Consider the following 19,729-nt stretch of genomic DNA (forward strand, 5'->3'; position numbering starts at 1 on the left):
TTGGCCATTTCCTGACATCTTCCATAGCAGAGCCTGACATACTTTCTTCTGTGTTTTACTTCATATTTTGACTCCAGCAACATTCAGCAACAAAAATGCTTCTACTGACTACATTGGTTTTCTGGCTTGCTGGTAAGGACCACATCTGTGTGCCATGTACATTTGTATGTTGCCTGCACTTCATAGTAAATAGCTTATGACTATGTATTTATTGTGCATATTGCCATCTTTAATCTGACCAATGATGGAGTTCAAACGGACATTTTCAGTAATGTAAACTAAATGAAGGCATAGCAATAAAAACATGGATTACAGAGGGATGATTGATTTGACTGAACTGATTTTCAATAATGGAATGAGTCAAGTCAAAGCATTTCATAATATATACATTTCATAGTATTCGCAATTCTTTAAGTGTTTGTTACAAAGTTACAACTCATCTGTCAAAATGGCGGTGATGTAAAGTACTTAAGTAAAAATACTTGAAAGTACTACTTAGGTCGTTTTTTGGGGTATCTGTACTTTACTATTTATATTTTTTACAACTTTATACTTTTACTTCACTACATTCCTAAAGAAAATGACGTACTTTTTACGCCATACATTTTCCCTGACACCCAAAAGTTAAATTTTGAATGCTTAGCAGGATAGGAAAATGGTCTAATTCACACAATTATCAAGAGAACATCGCTGCTTATCCCTACTGCCTCTGATCTGGCAGACTCACTAAATACATGCTTCATTTGTAAATTATGTCTGAGGGTTGCAGCATGCCCTTGGCTATCCGTAAATTTTAAAAAACAAGAAAATGGTGCGGTCTGGTTTGCTCAATATAAGGAATTTGAAATTATTTATACTTTTGATACTTAAGTATATTTAAAACCAAATACTTTTAGACTTACTCAAGTAGGGTTTTACTGGGTAAATATGATTTACTTGAGTCATTTTCTCTTAATTTATCTTTACTTTTACTCAAGTATGACAATTGGGTACTTTTTCAACCACTGCAAAATGGAGATGAGAAAATCATAGATTAAATTGTCAGTGTAATTTACTCCAAATAATTCAAAGAACAATTCAATATTTTACTTCATGAAACAATTTGGGCTGAATAATAAGATACATTGTACAAAAAATCCTCTGCGCTTGACACATGCTACATGGTTGGTTGTGATATTTGAGACGGGAAATTAAAAACTTTGCTGGGAACTTTTGTCTTGATAGATTCACTATATATACAAAAGTATGTGGACAACCCTTCAAATGAGTGGCTTTGGGTATTTTAGCCACACCCGTCGCTGACAGGTGTATAAAATTGAGCACTCAACCATGCAATCTCCATAGACAAACATTGGCAGAATAATGGCCTTACTGAAGAGCTCAGTGACTTTCAATGTGGCACTGTCATAGAATGCCACCTTTCCAACAAGTTTGCCCTCTAGAGCTGCCCTGGTCCACTGTAAGTGCTGTTATTGTGAAGTGGAAATGACTAGGAGCAACATCGGCTCAGCCACAAAGTGGTAGGCCACACAAGCTCACAGAACAGGACCACCATGTGCTGAAGTGCACTCACCTCTGAGTTCCAAACTGCCTCTGGCAGCAACATCAGCATAAAAACTGTTCGTCGGGAGCTTCATGAAATGGGTTTCCATGGCTGAGCAGCCACACACAAGCCTAAGATCACCATGCGCAATGCCATGCGTCGGCTACAGTGGTGTAAAGCTCGCCACCATTGGACTCTGAAGCAGTGGAAACGCGTTCTCTGGAGTGATGAATCACGCTTCACCATCTGGCAGTCAGACAGACGAATCTGGGTTTGGCGGATGCCAGGAGAACGCTATCTGCCCGAATGCATAGTGATAACTGTAAAGTTTGGTGGATGTGGAATAATGGTCTGGGGCTGTTCTTCATGGTTTGGGCTAGGCCCCTTAGTTGCAGTGAAGGGAAATATTAACGCTACAGCATACAGTGCCTTGCGAAAGTATTCGGCTCCCTTGAACATTGCAACCTTTTGCCACATTTTAGGCTTCAAACATAAAGATATAAAACTGTATTTTTTTGTGAAGAATCAACAACAAGTGGGACACAATCATGAAGTGGAACGACATTTATTGGATATTTCAAACTTTTTTAACAAATCAAAAACTGAAAAATTGGGCGTGCAAAATTATTCAGCCCCCTTAAGTTAATACTTTGTAGCGCCACCTTTTGCTGCGATTACAGCTGTAAGTCGCTTGGGGTACTCTATCAGTTTTGCACATCGAGAGACTGACATTTTTTCCCATTCCTCCTTGCAAAACAGCTCGAGCTCAGTGAGGTTGGATGGAGAGCATTTGTGAACAGCAGTTTTCAGTTCTTTCCACAGATTCTCTATTGGATTCAGGTCTGGACTTTGACTTGGCCATTCTAACACCTGGATATGTTTATTTTTGAACCATTCCATTGTAGATTTTGCTTTATGTTTTGGATCATTGTCTTGTTGGAAGACAAATCTCCGTCCCAGTCTCAGGTCTTTTGCAGACTCCATCAGGACTTCCAGAATGGTCCTGTATTTGGCTCCATCCATCTTCCCATCAATTTTAACCATCTTCCCTGTCCCTGCTGAAGAAAAGCAGGCCCAAACCATGATGCTGCCACCACCATATTTGACAGTGGGGATGGTGTGTTCAGGGTGATGAGCTGTGTTGCTTTTACGCCAAACATAACGTTTTGCATTGTTGCCAAAAAGTTCAATTTTGGTTTCATCTGACCAGAGCACCTTCTTCCACATGTTTGGTGTGTCTCCCAGGTGGCTTGTGGCAAACTTTAAACGACACTTTTTATGGATATCTTTAAGAAATGGCTTTCTTCTTGCCACTCTTCCATAAAGGCCAGATTTGTGCAATATACGACTGATTGTTGTCCTATGGACAGAGTCTCCCACCTCAGCTGTAGATCTCTGCAGTTCATCCAGAGTGATCATGGGCCTCTTGGCTGCATCTCTGATCAGTCTTCTCCTTGTATGAGCTGAAAGTTTAGAGGGATGGCCAGGTCTTGGTAGATTTGCAGTGGTCTGATACTCCTTCCATTTCAATATTATCGCTTGCACAGTGCTCCTTGGGATGTTTAAAGCTTGGGAAATCTTTTTGTATCCAAATCCGGCTTTAAACTTCTTCACAACAGTATCTCGGACCTGCCTGGTGTGTTCCTTGTTCTTCATGATGCTCTCTGCGCTTTTAACGGACCTCTGAGACTATCACAGTGCAGGTGCATTTATACGGAGACTTGATTACACACAGGTGGATTGTATTTATCATCATTAGTCATTTAGGTCAACATTGGATCATTCAGAGATCCTCACTGAACTTCTGGAGAGAGTTTGCTGCACTGAAAGTAAAGGGGCTGAATAATTATGCACGCCCAATTTTTCAGTTTTTGATTTGTTAAAAAAGTTTGAAATATCCAATAAATGTCGTTCCACTTCATGATTGTGTCCCACTTGTTGTTGATTCTTCACAAAAAAATACAGTTTCATATCTTTATGTTTGAAGCCTGAAATGTGGCAAAAGGTCGCAAAGTTCAAGGGGGCCGAATACTTTCGCAAGGCACTGTACAATGACATTCTAGACGATTCTGTGCTTCCAACTTTGTGGCAACAGTTTGGTGAAGGCCATGTCCTGTTTCAGCATGACAATGCCCCATGCACAAGGCAAGGCCCATACAGAAATGATTTGTCGAGATCGGTGTGGAAGAACTTGACTAGCCTGCACAGAGCCCTGACCTCAACCCCATCTAACAACTTAGGATGAATTGGAGCGCCGACTGCGAGCCAGGCCTAATTGCCCAACCTCACTAATGCACTTGTGGCTGAATGGAAGCAAGTCCCCGCTACAATGTTCCAACATCTAGTGTAAAACCTTCCCAGAAGAGTGGAGGCTGTTATTGCAGTAAAGGGGGGACCAACTCCATACGAATGTCCATGATTTTAGAATGAGATGTTCGACGAGCAGTTATCCACATACTCTTGGTCATGTATTGTATGTAACGTATAGGTTGGTCAGTGGAATTCTTTCATCAACATATCATATACACTCCCCTCTGTATGTATTTGGACAGTGAAGTAACATTTTAAAATGTTGCCCTACACTCCAGAATTTTGGAGTTGAGATCAAATGTTTCATATGTCACAAGTATTTGGACAAATTCACTAATAGTGGTCAAGCTATTACCTTACCAGCTATTTCTATGATTGAAAGGACACCCACTCTGTATTCAAAAGCATGTTGTGTCTCAACCGATGGCAGACACAATACAAAAACCTACGATAATATAAAATTGGGTCAAAGCGACAGCATATGCGAATATGTATATTTTGATGTGGAATTTATGCATTTGAAATAATTTTCTATTAAAAAAACTTTAAAGAAATAATTAAATTAGTGTGACAACCCTGTTTGTAATCTTTTAAAGTATATAAATCTCAACCGTTTGTCATTTCCAGTGATGAAAACATGGATGTCTCATGGTATGGTGAGGTATGGAAAATAAGTACATTTTGAGCACCTTTATCTCTTGAATGTTTTGGCATTCAGGTAAAAAAATTCTGGTCCAAAAATGTTTTGGTATTCAAGTCCACTTTCCAAACACTTCTATAAATGGACAAATATGGCACCTTGCATTCGGGCTCCCGAGTGGCGCAGTGGTCTAAAGTGGTCTGCATCTCAGTGCTAGAAGCGTCACTACAGACCCTGGTATGATTCTAGACTGTATCACAACTGGCCGTGATTGGGAGTCCCATAGGGCGGCGCACAATTGGCCCAGCATTGTCCGGGTTAGGGTTTGGCTGGGGTAGGCCGTCATTGTAAATAGGAATTTGTTTTTAACTGACTTGCCTAGTTAAATAACGGTTACACACATATTCATACATGTATATATATGGAAGGTTTCATTCAAAACAAAAAGGGTTGCTGTCAAAAAGGGATTGAATTCAAATTGATTTACCCCTCTGTAACTTTATCAATAATCATGATTTATTCATGATTTTCCTCAATCGTGGCATTATCAGGATTAACTTAAAACTATTTAGAAACACCTTATCTACTCCCAGAAATAAAATTACTCAAGTCATTATTTACCATTAATTTCCTATTGGACAAGAAAAATATAAGAAACACAACCAAAACACACTGCAAATGCATCCAATGAGTGTGTTGAGTCACAAGCTTGATGTAGTCATTGTGTGCTAGGATATTGGAACAAATACTACACTTTTAAATACTTTAATACACTATACATGAATTTTGTCTTCGCATGGGTGGACTAGATAGTGTTTTCATCTCTAAATGGTCAAAAATACACGTATAAAAATACCCTCAAATTAAAGATGACATTCTTTACTGTCACTTCATATGAAACATTTAATAAAAAATCCAAAATGCTGGAGTATAGAGTACTCGAATAGTATTCAGATTTTTCTAATATAAGTCTAAGTTTTGTAATATTAATCTATAATTATATTTCACAGGCATATGTGATGGTGTGCAGAGACTGACCTGTCCTTATGATCTAAAGGACGAGGACCTCCCCAGGGTGTGGTGTAAGGAGACGTCCCCACAGTGCTGTTCAGGCTTCAGCTTCAGCAGGGAGAGCCAGTCTTTGGATGCAGGAAGGCTGAAGGTGACTCAGGGTGTTGACTCCTTCATTGTGGATGTCCTGGGCCTGGCCCAGGGAGAGGGAATGTATTGGTGCGGTGTGCTGAGCAGCAATAAAACCATCATCAAACTGGCTGAGGAGTACTTCTACAGCAGTAAGTGTGATACTTGTCCTTGACTGTGCACAGACAGACATCGCCAGATGATGTCTTGATGTAAGTCAAAGTAACCATGAGTGGAGAAGCGAGAACCCTGAAATGTAGCCTCAGGTACCGACACTGATAGGCCTGCTAGCTTAATTGCTATCCAACCTCAGTCCATCACAAGGTCTTGGATTACATGTGCTCTGCTGTAAAATGGTCCTCTCTGATTTTTCTGTGTAGACAGTGCCTTCGGAAAGTATTCAGACCCTTTGACTTTTTCCACATTTTTTCTTTCACCAATCAACACAATAACCAATAATGACAAAGCAAAACCGGGTTTCTAAATTTTTGAAAATGTATTTTTAAAAAAAAAAACGGAAATATCACATTTAAATAAGTATTCAGAGCCTTTACTCAGTACTTTGTTGAAGCACCCTGGGCAGCAATTACAGCCTTGAGTCTTCTTGGGTATGACGCCACAAGCTTGGTACACCTGTATTTTGAGAGTTTCTCACATTCTTATTTGAAGATCCTCTCCAGCTCTGTCAGGTTGGATGAGGAGCGTCGCTGCACAGCTATTTTCAGGTCTCTCCAGAGATGTTTGAGCGGGTTCAAGTCCGGGCTCTGGCTGGGCCACTCAAGGACATTCAGAGACCTGTTCCGTAGCCACTCCTGAGATGACTTGGCTGTGTGCTTAGGGTCATTGTCCTGTTGGAAGGTGAACCGTCGCCCAGTTTGAGGTCCTGAGTGCTCTGGAGCAGGTGTTCATCGCTCTGTTCATTTTTCCCTTGATCCTGACTAGTCTCCCAGTCCCTACCGCTAAAGAACATCCCCACAGCATTATGCTGCCACCACCATGCTTCACCATAGGGATGGTGCCAGAATTCCTCCAGACGTGGCGCTTGGCATTCAGGCCAAAGAGTTCAATCTTGGATTCATCAGACCAGATAATCTTGTTTCTCTAGGTGTCTTGAGTCCTTTAGGTGTCTTTTGGCAAACACCAAGCGAGCTGTCATGTGCCTTTTACTGAGGAGTGGCTTCCGTCTGGCCACTCTACCATAAAGGCCCGATTGGTGGAGTGCTGCAGATATGGTTGTCCTTCTGGAAGTTTCTCCCATCTCCACAGAGGAACTCTGGAGCTCTGTCAGAGTGACCATCGGGTTCTTGGTCACCTCCCTGAACAAGGCCCTTCTCCCCCGATTGGCTGGGCGGCCAGCTTTAGGAAGAGTCTGGGTGGTTCCTTCAATGCTGCAGACATTGTTTAGTACCCTTCCTCAGATCTGTGGCTCGACACAATCCTGTCTCGGAGCTGTACGGATAATTCCTTCGACCTCATGGCTTGGTTTTTGCTCGGACTTGCACTGTCAACTGTGGGACCTTATATAGACAGGTGTGTGCCTTTCCAAATCATGTCCAATCAATGTAATTTACCACAGGTGGACTCCAATGAAGTTGAAAACATCTCAAGGATGATCAATGGAAAACGGATGCACCCGAGCTCAATTTCGAGTCTCATAGCAAAGGGTCTGAATACTTTTGTAAATAAGGTATTTCTGTTTTTAATTTTTAATAAATTAGCAAACATTTCTAAAAACCTGTTTTCACTTTGATGAGGAAAATGTTTAATTTAATCAATTTTTGGAATAAGTCTGTAACGTAACAAAATGTGGAAAAAGGGTCATGTGGTCTGAATACTTTCCGAATGCACTGTAGAGAACTTTTGACTTAATTTGTATCTCCTCTACTCGCTTCGGCCTCAGGTTCCTACGTTTGGGACATTCTTCGCTGGATTCTGATGCCTCTGCTCCCCATGGCGATCATCTTTTCTTACTGTTACTTAAAAAGTAAGTCCTTACAACCCAATCATGCAATGAGCCCAAATGCATCCATAAAGTACTGCTCTTCCATTGACAAATACTGGTCCATAACATTTTAAGTAAATAACTTCAAGGCTTTCTCTCCAAACAACAGGAAAAGACCAAAACAAGGTAAAGTATGACATTAAAACATTTAATTCCTGAAACAGAATAGCAATTGCCATGTAGCTACTGTTATTCAACAGCTATAACATACACCTGGTATTTCTTAATTCAGAAGGAAATGGGAGTATACATGAACATCACGATGATCTCAGATCTGGCACAAAATAATCCACATACTGAAGAAGAGATAACTGAGCTGGAATGATGGACATTGCCAAAGGACACACCAAATGCTAAAGGGGCTTTCAATTCTATGCTACAAAACGAGACAGCCATTACAGCTTTTTACAGTTACACAAACTGAAGTACTGTACCTCAAGGAAAGGTATTAGTCCTCCTGGTGGTTACAAGAGCTAAGTGAAAAGAATCTAAACCAATAGTTTGTCGTAGCTTTCATGATTTTCATAATGGGAAAAAAAGGTAAATGCCATCTATGAAGAAATACGTTTGCTTTTATTAGGACGAGCCAAACACAGGTTCACATCCAGTGAAAATATGGAAACATTTCATGGGATGAAAATAAATATCAATCGACCTTTCTATACATTATTTTCTTATTGTACAACATAAGCCTCATGCGCCAATTGGAAATTTGCTCTTAGCATTATTTTTGCCTCATGAACCACCCATTGAATGACAACAATAGACAATGCAGCAGTACTTTAGATTAATGCATAGTTTCATATTTTGAAAGATACATTTTTACATTTTAAACCATCGAATGTAATCTAACGTGACAAGTATATAATACATCTAAAAGTCTGTCTCGTCAGTTAATAAACATACCTTGTAACATTGTCGAAATAAAAGCTTCATGTACTGTATATCATTCCCGAATACCACCTGCATTTATTTTCTTGTCTGATATGAATTCATGCTGCTTTGAATTAAATTGATGGGTGTCTGTCATCATTACAGAATAGCATGGTATTGTTGCAATGTAAACGGATTGCAATGACTGCTTTCATCTGCAGTGATGCAATTACATACAAATTTTGGTGATGCAACTAGTCAACCTGCTTTAGCACACTAACACATGGGACATATGTATGTATACATTGGGAGCGGGCAATATAAACCTTATGTTTAAGTCAAACCAGATGACAATCAACCACATCGTACGCATTAATCAATCCCATTTGTATTTCCTCGTCAGGAAAATATGACCGTGATAAATAAATACCATAGATGAGAGTAGCATTAATGAAGCACTATAGTTGCCGACAGGTTTCAGTCCAAAAATAGCTGCATTCAGTGTTAGTAGGCTGCCATTGAAATATCTCCAAGAACTACAGCTATTGCAAGTAATTGTATTTCAAATGGACATCTGGAGCACAGGTAAAGTTCATGGAACCTCGTGAGACAGACATGATAACGGTTATGTAAAGTTAACACAAGAACAGTAGGAGCCTTGGAATGCAGCAAAAGATTAAGTATATATATATATATATATATATATATATATACACTAGCAGTTCATTATTTAAGTTACCTTATTGTGTAAGCAGTTTATGACTTTAGCAATCATTCATTTCTAAACTGGTATGAGTCCCGTAACAACATAAATCAAGATTATTATCTAAAAGCAAATGTTTACATATATTGTATAGTGTGCTGCCAAGATTTTGGTACTGGCTTCAGCAACAAACAAAAAAAGACAGTATATGATACATTACAGTTCACCAATAGAAGGCACCAGACATATCACATCTGTCTGAAGCTACAACCTGTCAGTTCTGATGCATTACAGTCTTGACTTCCCGTAAGAACACTTGACACATGGTTGATAAGGATTGCAGACATGTACGTGTGTTGTATGTCACTTCCTTTTAAGGCATCTAATTAAAACACACTGAAATGTGTACTGAGGCGATAGAAAAGGTGACAAAGACTACATCCCAAATAGCACCATATTCCTTATATATATATTGCATAGGGAATAAGGTGCCAATTTGGGATGCAGACAAACTGAAAACTACAGTCACTGTAAAATGGTGCATTGGGGGACCTGTTCCATTGTGGGAGTGGAGGAGAGTAAATTATCAAATGGAGTGAGATAGTACATTGTCAAAATTAGAAAAAGTCAATTAAAGCAGCAAAACTTTCAACAACCATTACATCACTGAGTCGGAGAAACAAAACCAGTGGATCAAAGTAAGAGGACAATCTTCAATATGTGAAATATGACCATCAAGCATGTATACCCTCCACTATGTAATATCAACACTGTCAAGCAACCATCACTTTACAGGAATATGCTCTCAAGCAATTCTTACACCAAATAGAGGACATTCAGACAAAAACGTTAGCCCTGCCAAGCCCATTTGGAGTGGTTCACTTCAGGAGAGCATAATTTAAAATTTAAAATAAAATAGTAAGCAAACACACATTTTAAGTTAAACGTCTGAAAATAAAAAAAGTCAAATCTTTCCTTAGTGGCTCTACTAATTATCATACCCAGTAGTGATCATATAGTTTGTATCACACCACAGTGAGTGTCAGTCATCTCCTTCCTGTTTCTCCTCAAAGGTTGATGGTAACAAGATTGTATCTTAAACCTAGTTTGTCATCTCTTCACATTCAAAGACAATGTGTGATAGTGCTCATGGGAAATAATATTAACACATCATACAGCCCCAGCGGAGTCTAGATTTTTGCCTCGGAATGGGTGACCATGAACCTTGGGTATGGCTTGTGGATGCTGCTTGTGCACAAATTAATCTGGTTCTAGGAACCAAACAAGTTTCAAATGACAACTTGGGTTCCACATCTCTATAGAGTCAAGGTCCAAAAATAAGGATGACCTGGGATCTAGAGTTCTTCATAGTCTCCGCCCTCTCTATTTGCTGACCCCTCCCCTCCAGCCAAGAAATCCTCCAAGTCATCCATTTTCTTGGTCCGAGATTTTTTCTTTTTCCTCTCTTTGTCAACTTCTGTTCCGGTCTCATCTTTCTCCTTTTTCTTGTCCTTTTTATGCTTCTTCTTGCTGCTCTTCTCATCCTCCTAAGAAAAAAGGTTTTTAAAACGTATGTCTACTATGCTGTATAAAAACGACAGCCATATGAAAAGGCATCCACTCCCTTACCTCTTTGCTTTTCTTCTTCTTTTTCTTCTTTTCTTTTGCGGAGTGTTTGCTTTCCTTCTCTGAAAAGCAATTCATAGAATTTGAGAAATGAATGAATACAATGTAATTTTGTTTTATAATGTGATACACTTTGGTACAGTTCTCTGTCATGTGCTAGGATACTATTCTAAGGCACTTGGTTGTATTCACTAGATGCCAAACCGAAGAAAACTAATTTAAACAGAGAAGGAACTCTAAACTCTTGTCCAAAAATAAACAATTGTTTTCATTTTACGTTGCTAAACTTTGAAATACAGTATGCACTAATGAATACGTCCCTGTTCTCTATAGATTTGTGGTAGTGGACTTGCCTTCTAGGTCCTCACTGCTGTCCTTGGCTTTGGGGGCTTCCTCCGTAAATCCCAAGCCAAACAGGTCTGTCTCATTATTGCTCTGAAAGGAGGGCTTCAGGACCGGTGTGGGCTTCAGAGGCTCTGGGATCAGCGTGGCTGGAGGGATGTCATCATCTGACAGCTCCAGATCAGACAGTACTTCATCCCTGACTGGGAAAACCTCCTGTGGATGGATGCAGAGGGAAATAATGAAGTCCAAACTATTACAAATGTTAATATACATTGTAACCACGCATCCAAACCAAAAAGGCCCATCAAATAATTTATCGAAAATGTATTGGATATTTCACAAATTCAGCACTACATATTTTACGAGGAAAGTAATTTCAATAGGTTGACTACTCAATCTAACTATGATGACTTGTAACCTACAACTCTAAATAACATCCTTTTGACCTAGCCACCTTAGTTATCTTCTGGATGACTGCCTCCTCCTCAGACTCAAAGTCAAGATCACCCATCACGAAGGAGAGCACCTGCTCAGCAACAGGGGCCCCTGGGTCAGAGTCCGAGTCCACCCCAGGGGTTCCTCCCTTTTTCCCTCTGGGTAGGCCTGGCTGCTCCAGGGCTACTGCAGGTGCAGAGGTTAGGGTGAGGGTGATGGGCTCAGCCACCTGGGGGACAGTGTTCTCCAAGAGTTGGCCAGCAGGTGCCAAAGGCTCCGGAGCTTGGGGCTCCATGGCACGGGGCATTATGGACTCAGTGCACGGTCTAAAACAGAGTACAAAAACATCACTTAAAAAAAGAAATGTTTTGCTCTTGATGACAAGAGTCATCTAATAATGTATACAATAGAAATTGACAAGAAAAACAAAGAAATAGATAAGAGCTTATATAATTCTAAATATAACAAAAGTTACTTAAATTGAAATGGTTTACTCCTGATAAGACTACAGTACATTAACGGATATGCTGGATATAAGAGGCTTACTTTTTCAGCTCTGAATCACTGTCAAGGTCGAGGTGTTCATCCTGAGTGACAGCAGGTACTGGTGGTGATATTGGTGGGGGCTGTGCTTCCACCTCCTCCTCATCACTAGACATAGTGAAGTCTTTACTGGTGAGAAGGCCCGGGGTGTTGGGCAGGGGCAGCGGGGGCTCCTTGTCATCTGGGTCCAGCTCATCCATATAACCTGCCACTATGGGGTTCCCTCTGTCCTCTCCATCACTGTAATATATGATAATAATAATACATATAGTAAATATAATAACACTGTATATACATATATACACACACACACACACACATACATATACACTGTGTACACACACACACACACACACACACACACACACACACACACACACACACACACACACACACACACACACACACACACACACACACACACACACACACACACATATACATGGAAGTCAGGAATTTACATACACTTAGGTTGGAGTCATTAAAACTCATTTTTCAACCACTCCACTACATTGTGCATGGCACAAGTTATTTTTCCAACAAGTGTTTGCAGACAGATTATTTCACTTAAAATGAACTATATCACAATTCCAATGGGTCAGAATTTTACATACACTAAGTTGACTGTGCACTTAAACAGCTTGGAAAATTCCAGAAAATTATGTCATGGCTTTAGAAGCTTCTGATAGGCTAATTGACATAATTTGACATCATATATATATATGTATATATACATATGTGTATGTATATATACATATGTGTATGTATATATACATATGTGTATGTATATATACATATGTGTATGTATATATACATATGTGTATGTATATATACATATGTGTGTGTATATATATACATATGTGTGTGTATATATATACATACATATACATATACATACATATACACATATACATATATACACATACATACATACACACACACACACACACACACACACATATACATACATACATATACATACATACATATACATACATACATACACATACATACATACATACATACATATACATACATACATACATACATACATATACAAACATACATATACATACATATATATACATACATTACATTTTTTGTAATTCTTTGAAACAAGTAATTTTCTTCATTTCACTTCACCAGTTTGTACTATTTTGTGTATGTTCTTGACATGAAATTCAAATAAAAATCCATTTAAATTACAGGTTGTAATGCAACAAAATAGGAAAAACACCTAGGGGGATGAATACTTTTGCAAGGCACTTTATATGGTACTTTAATACAAGATGACACAAAAGAAGGAATTTCAGGAGAAACTTCAGATTAAATTCTACGAAAATTAGAGAATGCTGGAATACTCTTTGGTTCTACCCCCTAGAACGTATAAAATAACAACTATCTATTAAATGAAACATTGTTTGCAATTCTTAAATCCTCTCTTTCCACAATTTATTCAATGGAAGCATTGAATAAATAGAGCCATCTGAGAACTCTCACCACAGATGGCCTGCTCCAGATGGTACTGTGTGCTGTAAACATAGAGCATGTTTTCCAGCAGGGAAGGAAATAAACCGTGGCAACACAGACCGCGTTCTAAATGTCACCCTATTATATAGTGCACAAATCATTTTTACCAGAGCCCTATGTGAATAGGGTGCCATTTGAGACCCTTCCAGGGATAAGAACCCCTACTCTACCACTACTTACCTGTCACTGTCCAGTGCAGGTTGGGGAACCTTAACTTTAGAGGGCAGGCTGTCCTCCAGGAAGCTTTTATCCAGACCCTCGTCTGGCACAAAGTCATCCACACTCTGAACATTAGCAGGACACACGGGGGCAGGCTCCGGCTCTGAATACAGACAGCAGTGATCAGAAGAGCCTTTGATGTGTTCCAAATGAAAACCTATTTTCTCAGTGCACTACTGTGTGTTTTGACCCTGTTCAAAAGTATTGCACTATATAGGGAATAGGGTGCCAATTGGGACTCCTCATTTGTTATTATTCAACAGCATAGACTTACTTACACTGACATTGTACAGTATCAGGCCTTACTCATCTCATGATGATGGTTTACATGAAAACAACATAGCATCATGTAAGTGTGACTGTCTGGATGTAGAGAGCAAATAGGCAAACTAAACCCTTCCTTCTTAACTCTATTGAGATAAAAGATCAATTATTTACTTCCCTCAATATAAAGTGTTGTTCCAATGGCAGGCAGGGCAGTGATCCTTACAAGCACTTCACAGAAATCAAATCATTCATGAAGATATCCTGTGACTAATACACATGTGTATAACATGTGTATAACATGCATAGTCTAGTCCTTATCCGGGCATTTAGGATAAAATATGGGACAAAACAAACAGACAACAAACGATTAAAATCAGTGGGTGGCTGTCCTGACTGGAACATCGCCTCTGACTGGAACATTGGTCATCATTTTCTGTTCATTTCCCGACGATTCTACATGTTGAATTTACACACATACAGGTACAGGTGATCGCCAGCACTCCGCGGCCACCCGCTGCTTTTAGCCGTTCGTCTTTGCAGTGTTTATTTGCTAAAACGGAGTAGCGGAACACTGAAGCACCAACCAGACTCACCTGGCATGGTGGCAGTCACCTCTGGGGACGGGGCGGAGCCAAAGAGGCGTGAGATCAAGCCACGTTTCTGAGGAGGCGGGGCCTGGGCAGGGCGTGATGCTGGGGGGAGCGGTGACGGTCCAGGATGCTCAGGACTCTGAGCCTGCCTCAGAGTGGGGGATTGAAGCTCAGCTGTGGGGGAAACCATCCCAGCTGCCAGAACAGGAGGCGGAGGAGAGGGCGAGGGCGAGGGGGGCTGGAGGCCGGGGACCTGGGCAGGGATGGTTGGCTGATGAGGGGTGCCAGGGCTAGAGCTGCCAGTGGAGGCACCGCTTGGAGGAACGGTAGGGGACTGGGAGCCCGAGGAGGGGCTCCGGCCGTTGGCTGGACCAGGAGAACCATAGCCTTTACTGCGGGTCTCTATGTTCTCCAAGAAACTGCAAAACAATGGGTGCTGTGCTGTTAGTACTGGCAAAACGGTGCTGCATGAAGAAAGCAAGAAACATCTAAAAACGTGGCTACAAGTGTTAAGGATCAAAACAAACTTATACACAGAGGGAAAATATCGCTGAACATGCCAAACAAACTGATACACAGGGGAAAATATCACATTACATTTCATAGTTTTGATCCTCAGTCTCCTGCTGCACGGTGAGCTCCTCCAGAGTGGCGTCCATATCTAACTGGTTGGTCTCGAGCTGCCGTAACAGAGTCTCCCTCTGTAGAGATCAACAGGGGGTGGCTGGGAATGACTGACCATGAACCAGAGCACTAACACTCCTTTCAAAAGAAACCCTTTCACAGGGTGTGCCCGTGGTATTTCTGATCAGACTTTTCCGACCTTCACAAAATTCATTGGGGAGGCAGGTAGCCAGGTGGTTTGAGCGTCGAGCTGACAAGGTAAAAATCTGTCGTTCTGCCCCTGAACTAGGCAGTTAACCCACGGTTCCTAGGCCGTCATTGTAAATAAGAATTTGTTCTTAACTGACTTGCCTAGTTAAATAAAGGTTAAATATATTTAAAAATAAGACGGTTATGACAGTAGCAAAGCTATACATTTCACAATACAATGTAGTCTAAGATAGAACTAACCTGAAGTTGCAGGAAAGGAATGTTGAAAAATCTGTGTAAATATTTCAAACCAAATCCATTCTTCATAGAGGCTTCAGCATAGTGAATATAGGAGGAACCCATGGGTCTGCAAGAACCATAGAAACCATCAGTCAAGTACAGTGCCTTGTGAAAGTATTCGGCCCCCTTGAACTTTGCAACCTTTTGCCACATTTCAGGCTTCAAACATAAAGATATAAAACTGTATTTTTTTGTGAAGAATCAACAACAAGTGGGACACAATCATGAAGTGGAACGACATTTATTGGATATTTCAAACTTTTTTAACAAATCATAAACTGAAAAATTGGGCGTGCAAAATTATTCAGCCCCCTTAAATTAATACTTTGTAGCGCCACCTTTTGCTGCGATTACAGCTGTAAGTCGCTTGGGGTATGTCTCTATCAGTTTTGCACATCGAGAGACTGACATTTTTTCCCATTCCTCCTTGCAAAACAGCTCGAGCTCAGTGAGGTTGGATGGAGAGCATTTGTGAACAGCAGTTCAGTTCTTTCCACAGATTCTCGATTGGATTCAGGTCTGGACTTTGACTTGGCCATTCTAACACCTGGATATGTTTATTTTTGAACCATTCCATTTTAGATTTTGCTTTATGTTTTGGATCATTGTCTTGTTGGAAGACAAATCTCCGTCCCAGTCTCAGGTCTTTTGCAGACTCCATCAGGACTTCCAGAATGGTCCTGTATTTGGCTCCATCCATCTTCCCATCAATTTTAACCATCTTCCCTGTCCCTGCTGAAGAAAAGCAGGCCCAAACCATGATGCTGCCACCACCATATTTGACAGTGGAGATGGTGTGTTCAGGGTGATGAGCTGTGTTGCTTTTACGCCAAACATAACGTTTTGCATTGTTGCCAAAAAGTTCAATTTTGGTTTCATCTGACCAGAGCACCTTCTTCCACATGTTTGGTGTGTCTCCCAGATGGCTTGTGGCAAACTTTAAACAACACTTTTTATGGATATCTTTAAGAAATGGCTTTCTTCTTGCCACTCTTCCATAAAGGCCAGATTTGTGCAGTATACGACTGATTGTTGTCCTATGGACAGAGTCTCCCACCTCAGCTGTAGATCTCTGCAGTTCATCCAGAGTGATCATGGGCCTCTTGGCTGCATCTCTGATCAGTCTTCTCCTTGTATGAGCTGAAAGTTTAGAGGGACGGCCAGGTCTTGGTAGATTTGCAGTGGTCTGATACTTCTTCCATTTCAATATTATTGCTTGCACAGTGCTCTTTGGGATGTTTAAAGCTTGGGAAATCTTTTTGTATCCAAATCCGTCTTTAAACTTCTTCACAACAGTATCTCGGACCTGCCTGGTGTGTTCCTTGTTCTTCATGATGCTCTCTGCGCTTTTAACGGACCTCTGAGACTATCACAGTGCAGGTGCATTTATACGGAGACTTGATTACACACAGGTGGATTGTATTTATCATCATTAGTCATTTAGGTTAACATTGGATCATTCAGAGATCCTCACTGAACTTCTGGAGAGAGTTTGCTGCACTGAAAGTAAAGGGGCTGAATAATTTTGCACGCCCAATTTTTCAGTTTTTGATTTGTTAAAAAAAATTGAAATATCCAATAAATGTCGTTCCACTTCATGATTGTGTCCCACTTGTTGTTGATTCTTCACAAAAAAAATACAGGTTTTATATCTTTATGTTTGAAGCCTGAAATGTGGCAAAAGGTCGCAAAGTTCAAGGGGGCCGAATACTTTCGCAAGGCACTGTATATGGACACATTAACCATTGCAAAATTCTGGTAGCTTTACCCCAATTCCGAAGTGTGCTTATTCCCTGCTGATTCCAGGAATAATCCAACAGGGATTTCTTCAGGACTCAGGACATTTTGGTAATGTTATCACAACTTTTTAACCCTAATAAGACTAAATCAGAGAAAGTTAAATTCACTACCTATTCAGATTAGCGATAACCTGGCGGATGTCATCAGGTAGAATTACACGGTGGTCACCCATGTCCCTGTGGTTGCCTAGGACACACACTGGAACATGAGTGGGTACTTTGGGCAGCTCTCTTAGGATGTAGTTGAATGTCCTGCAATGACATAAAAAAATAATTCAACAATTTAAAGCTACTATTGTTTATCCATAAGTGAGGAATTAAAAATATGGGTGTCTCCCCATACTTGGCCCAATATAATTGTAACCTTTTTCACATTGTTCTGCTTTTGAAGCTAAGCAGTTAGAAGCCAGCCAACCACTGTGGGCTTAGTGGTTAATAGCCACACACAGGTTTACAGATCTAATCCCACCCATGCACATTGTTTAATCAAAAGCTCATTGATTTGTTAATTGAACCATGGCTATGTTCCAAATGTCACCTTATTGCCTATGTAGCGCACCACTTTTGACCAGAACCTTATGGACCCTGGTCATAAGTAGTTCACTTTGTTGGGATTAAGGTGCCATTTGGGATGTACTCCATGTTTATATGGACAATACTTTTGCTGTTGTTGCTATAAAGTATATTGTCTTTCAACATAAAACAAAGAATAACAGTACAAACAAAACATCAAAATTGGGGAAGCGGAGGTCTCCAAAACTGTTCTTGAATGTCCGCCATTTTCAAGATGATATGTAGTGGAAACCTTTCAGAACAGAGCAGTATATACTACGAAACAAGCTAGATCTACTTGGGGGTTTTCTAAAGCTAACCAGCTTCAGTTAGCTTCCCATTCCAGCTCAGACTTCGTCCTACTACGACAGTGGATATTGCTCGTCTGCCTGCGGTTAACTGTAGCAGGCTTGTAACAGCGTGTGCATGTCGCACATGGCTAGTCGAACCCCGAACTCTTCACTGAGACCATGCCGAAACGTCAATCCAAAACCAGTCAGTGCCAGATTTGAATTTGTGCCGAAATCAAAATGAAAGAAAAATATTCTTGCAAATTCAGCAGGCTATGATGTGGAATACGCTTTAACCAGTACCCTCTTTATTTTATAATGTATCGTTAATACCGTCTTTGATGTGCTTATCAATGCACGAGCACCTTTCCCCACTTCTATCACTCCTTCTGTGGAACAGCTTGCTGCGTTGTGGCCATAGACATAAATCCATTGAAGGGCTTTGGAACCTCTAAACCTGGCAATTTGACTGTTAAAAGCATGGGTACGCTATCGCCGCTAGTCTCGATTTGAATCAGAACCGTCATTTTCAATGGGTTTATATGTCTATGGATGGTTGCGGCTGTCATTTGCGCAAAAAACGCAAAGGTTGGAAAGCAAATGCTATCATTACTAAAAGTGTCATGTGATGGGTATTTTAACATAACCTTTTTTTTTACACACAAAAAACATTTTATTAAATAAAACCTTTTAAATCAGTTGTCTTCCTTAAATGAGGGGTATGATAACACAATCTTTGAGAGAGCTATCTGAGCAGCTAACCGATCGCTGCAGCTGTACACAGCCCATCTGTAAATAGCCCACCCAATCTACATACCTCATCCCCATATTGTTTTTTTTGTTTTTTTGCACACCAGTATTTCTACTTGCACATCATCATCATTCGCTACTATGGCTTATTTATTGCCTTACCTCCTCACGCCATTTGCACACACTGTATATATTAGAGGTCGACCGATTAATCTGAATGGCCGATTAATTAGGGCCGATTTCAAGTTTTCTTAAACAATCGGAAATCTGTATTTTTGGGTGCCGATTTGCCGATTATTTGTAAAATATTTTTCATATATTTTTTAATACCTTTATTTAACTAGGCATGTCAGTTAAGAACCCATTCTTATTTTCAATGACGGCCTAGGAACGGTGGGTTAACTGCCTCGTTCAGGGGCAGAACGACAGATTTTCACCTTGTCAGCTCAACCTTACAGT

General features: G+C 40.3%; 2 protein-coding genes across 5 annotated transcripts in view; one reads left to right on the forward strand and one right to left on the reverse strand.

Annotated features, from left to right (window-relative positions):
* si:ch211-102c2.4 (uncharacterized protein LOC568178 homolog) lies at positions 1–8,584 on the forward strand. 2 transcript variants are annotated; one of them, XM_042320710.1, is made up of 5 exons: positions 1–132; positions 5,504–5,785; positions 7,534–7,617; positions 7,725–7,761; positions 7,868–8,584. In XM_042320710.1, exons 1-5 carry the CDS (start codon positions 96–98, stop codon positions 7,887–7,889), a joined length of 462 nt encoding a protein of 153 aa, XP_042176644.1. In that variant the 5' UTR covers positions 1–95; the 3' UTR covers positions 7,890–8,584. The 2 variants fall into 2 exon arrangements, with proteins under 2 accessions (XP_042176644.1, XP_042176643.1); XM_042320709.1 differs by having other exon boundaries at positions 7,745–7,761.
* Positions 8,188–19,729, reverse strand: part of rabl6b (RAB, member RAS oncogene family-like 6b) — a 26,857-nt gene continuing 15,315 nt past the window's right edge. For 2 of the 3 annotated variants that reach the window (XM_024417929.2, XM_024417930.2), the window contains 10 exons: positions 17,790–17,930; positions 15,841–15,946; positions 15,364–15,467; positions 14,770–15,185; positions 13,871–14,012; positions 12,164–12,400; positions 11,637–11,943; positions 11,191–11,395; positions 10,841–10,899; positions 8,188–10,758 (listed from right to left, as the gene is read on the reverse strand). In XM_024417929.2, the coding sequence (XP_024273697.1) occupies positions 10,567–10,758; positions 10,841–10,899; positions 11,191–11,395; positions 11,637–11,943; positions 12,164–12,400; positions 13,871–14,012; positions 14,770–15,185; positions 15,364–15,467; positions 15,841–15,946; positions 17,790–17,930 (1,909 nt within the window). In that variant the 3' untranslated portion in view covers positions 8,188–10,566. The remainder of the gene's footprint in view (positions 10,759–10,840; positions 10,900–11,190; positions 11,396–11,636; positions 11,944–12,163; positions 12,401–13,870; positions 14,013–14,769; positions 15,186–15,363; positions 15,468–15,840; positions 15,947–17,789; positions 17,931–19,729) is intronic. The other variant, XM_042320708.1, reaches the window with a different exon arrangement.

Source organism: Oncorhynchus tshawytscha, linkage group LG04, assembly GCF_018296145.1.
Source record: "Oncorhynchus tshawytscha isolate Ot180627B linkage group LG04, Otsh_v2.0, whole genome shotgun sequence".
NCBI lineage: Eukaryota > Metazoa > Chordata > Actinopteri > Salmoniformes > Salmonidae > Oncorhynchus > Oncorhynchus tshawytscha.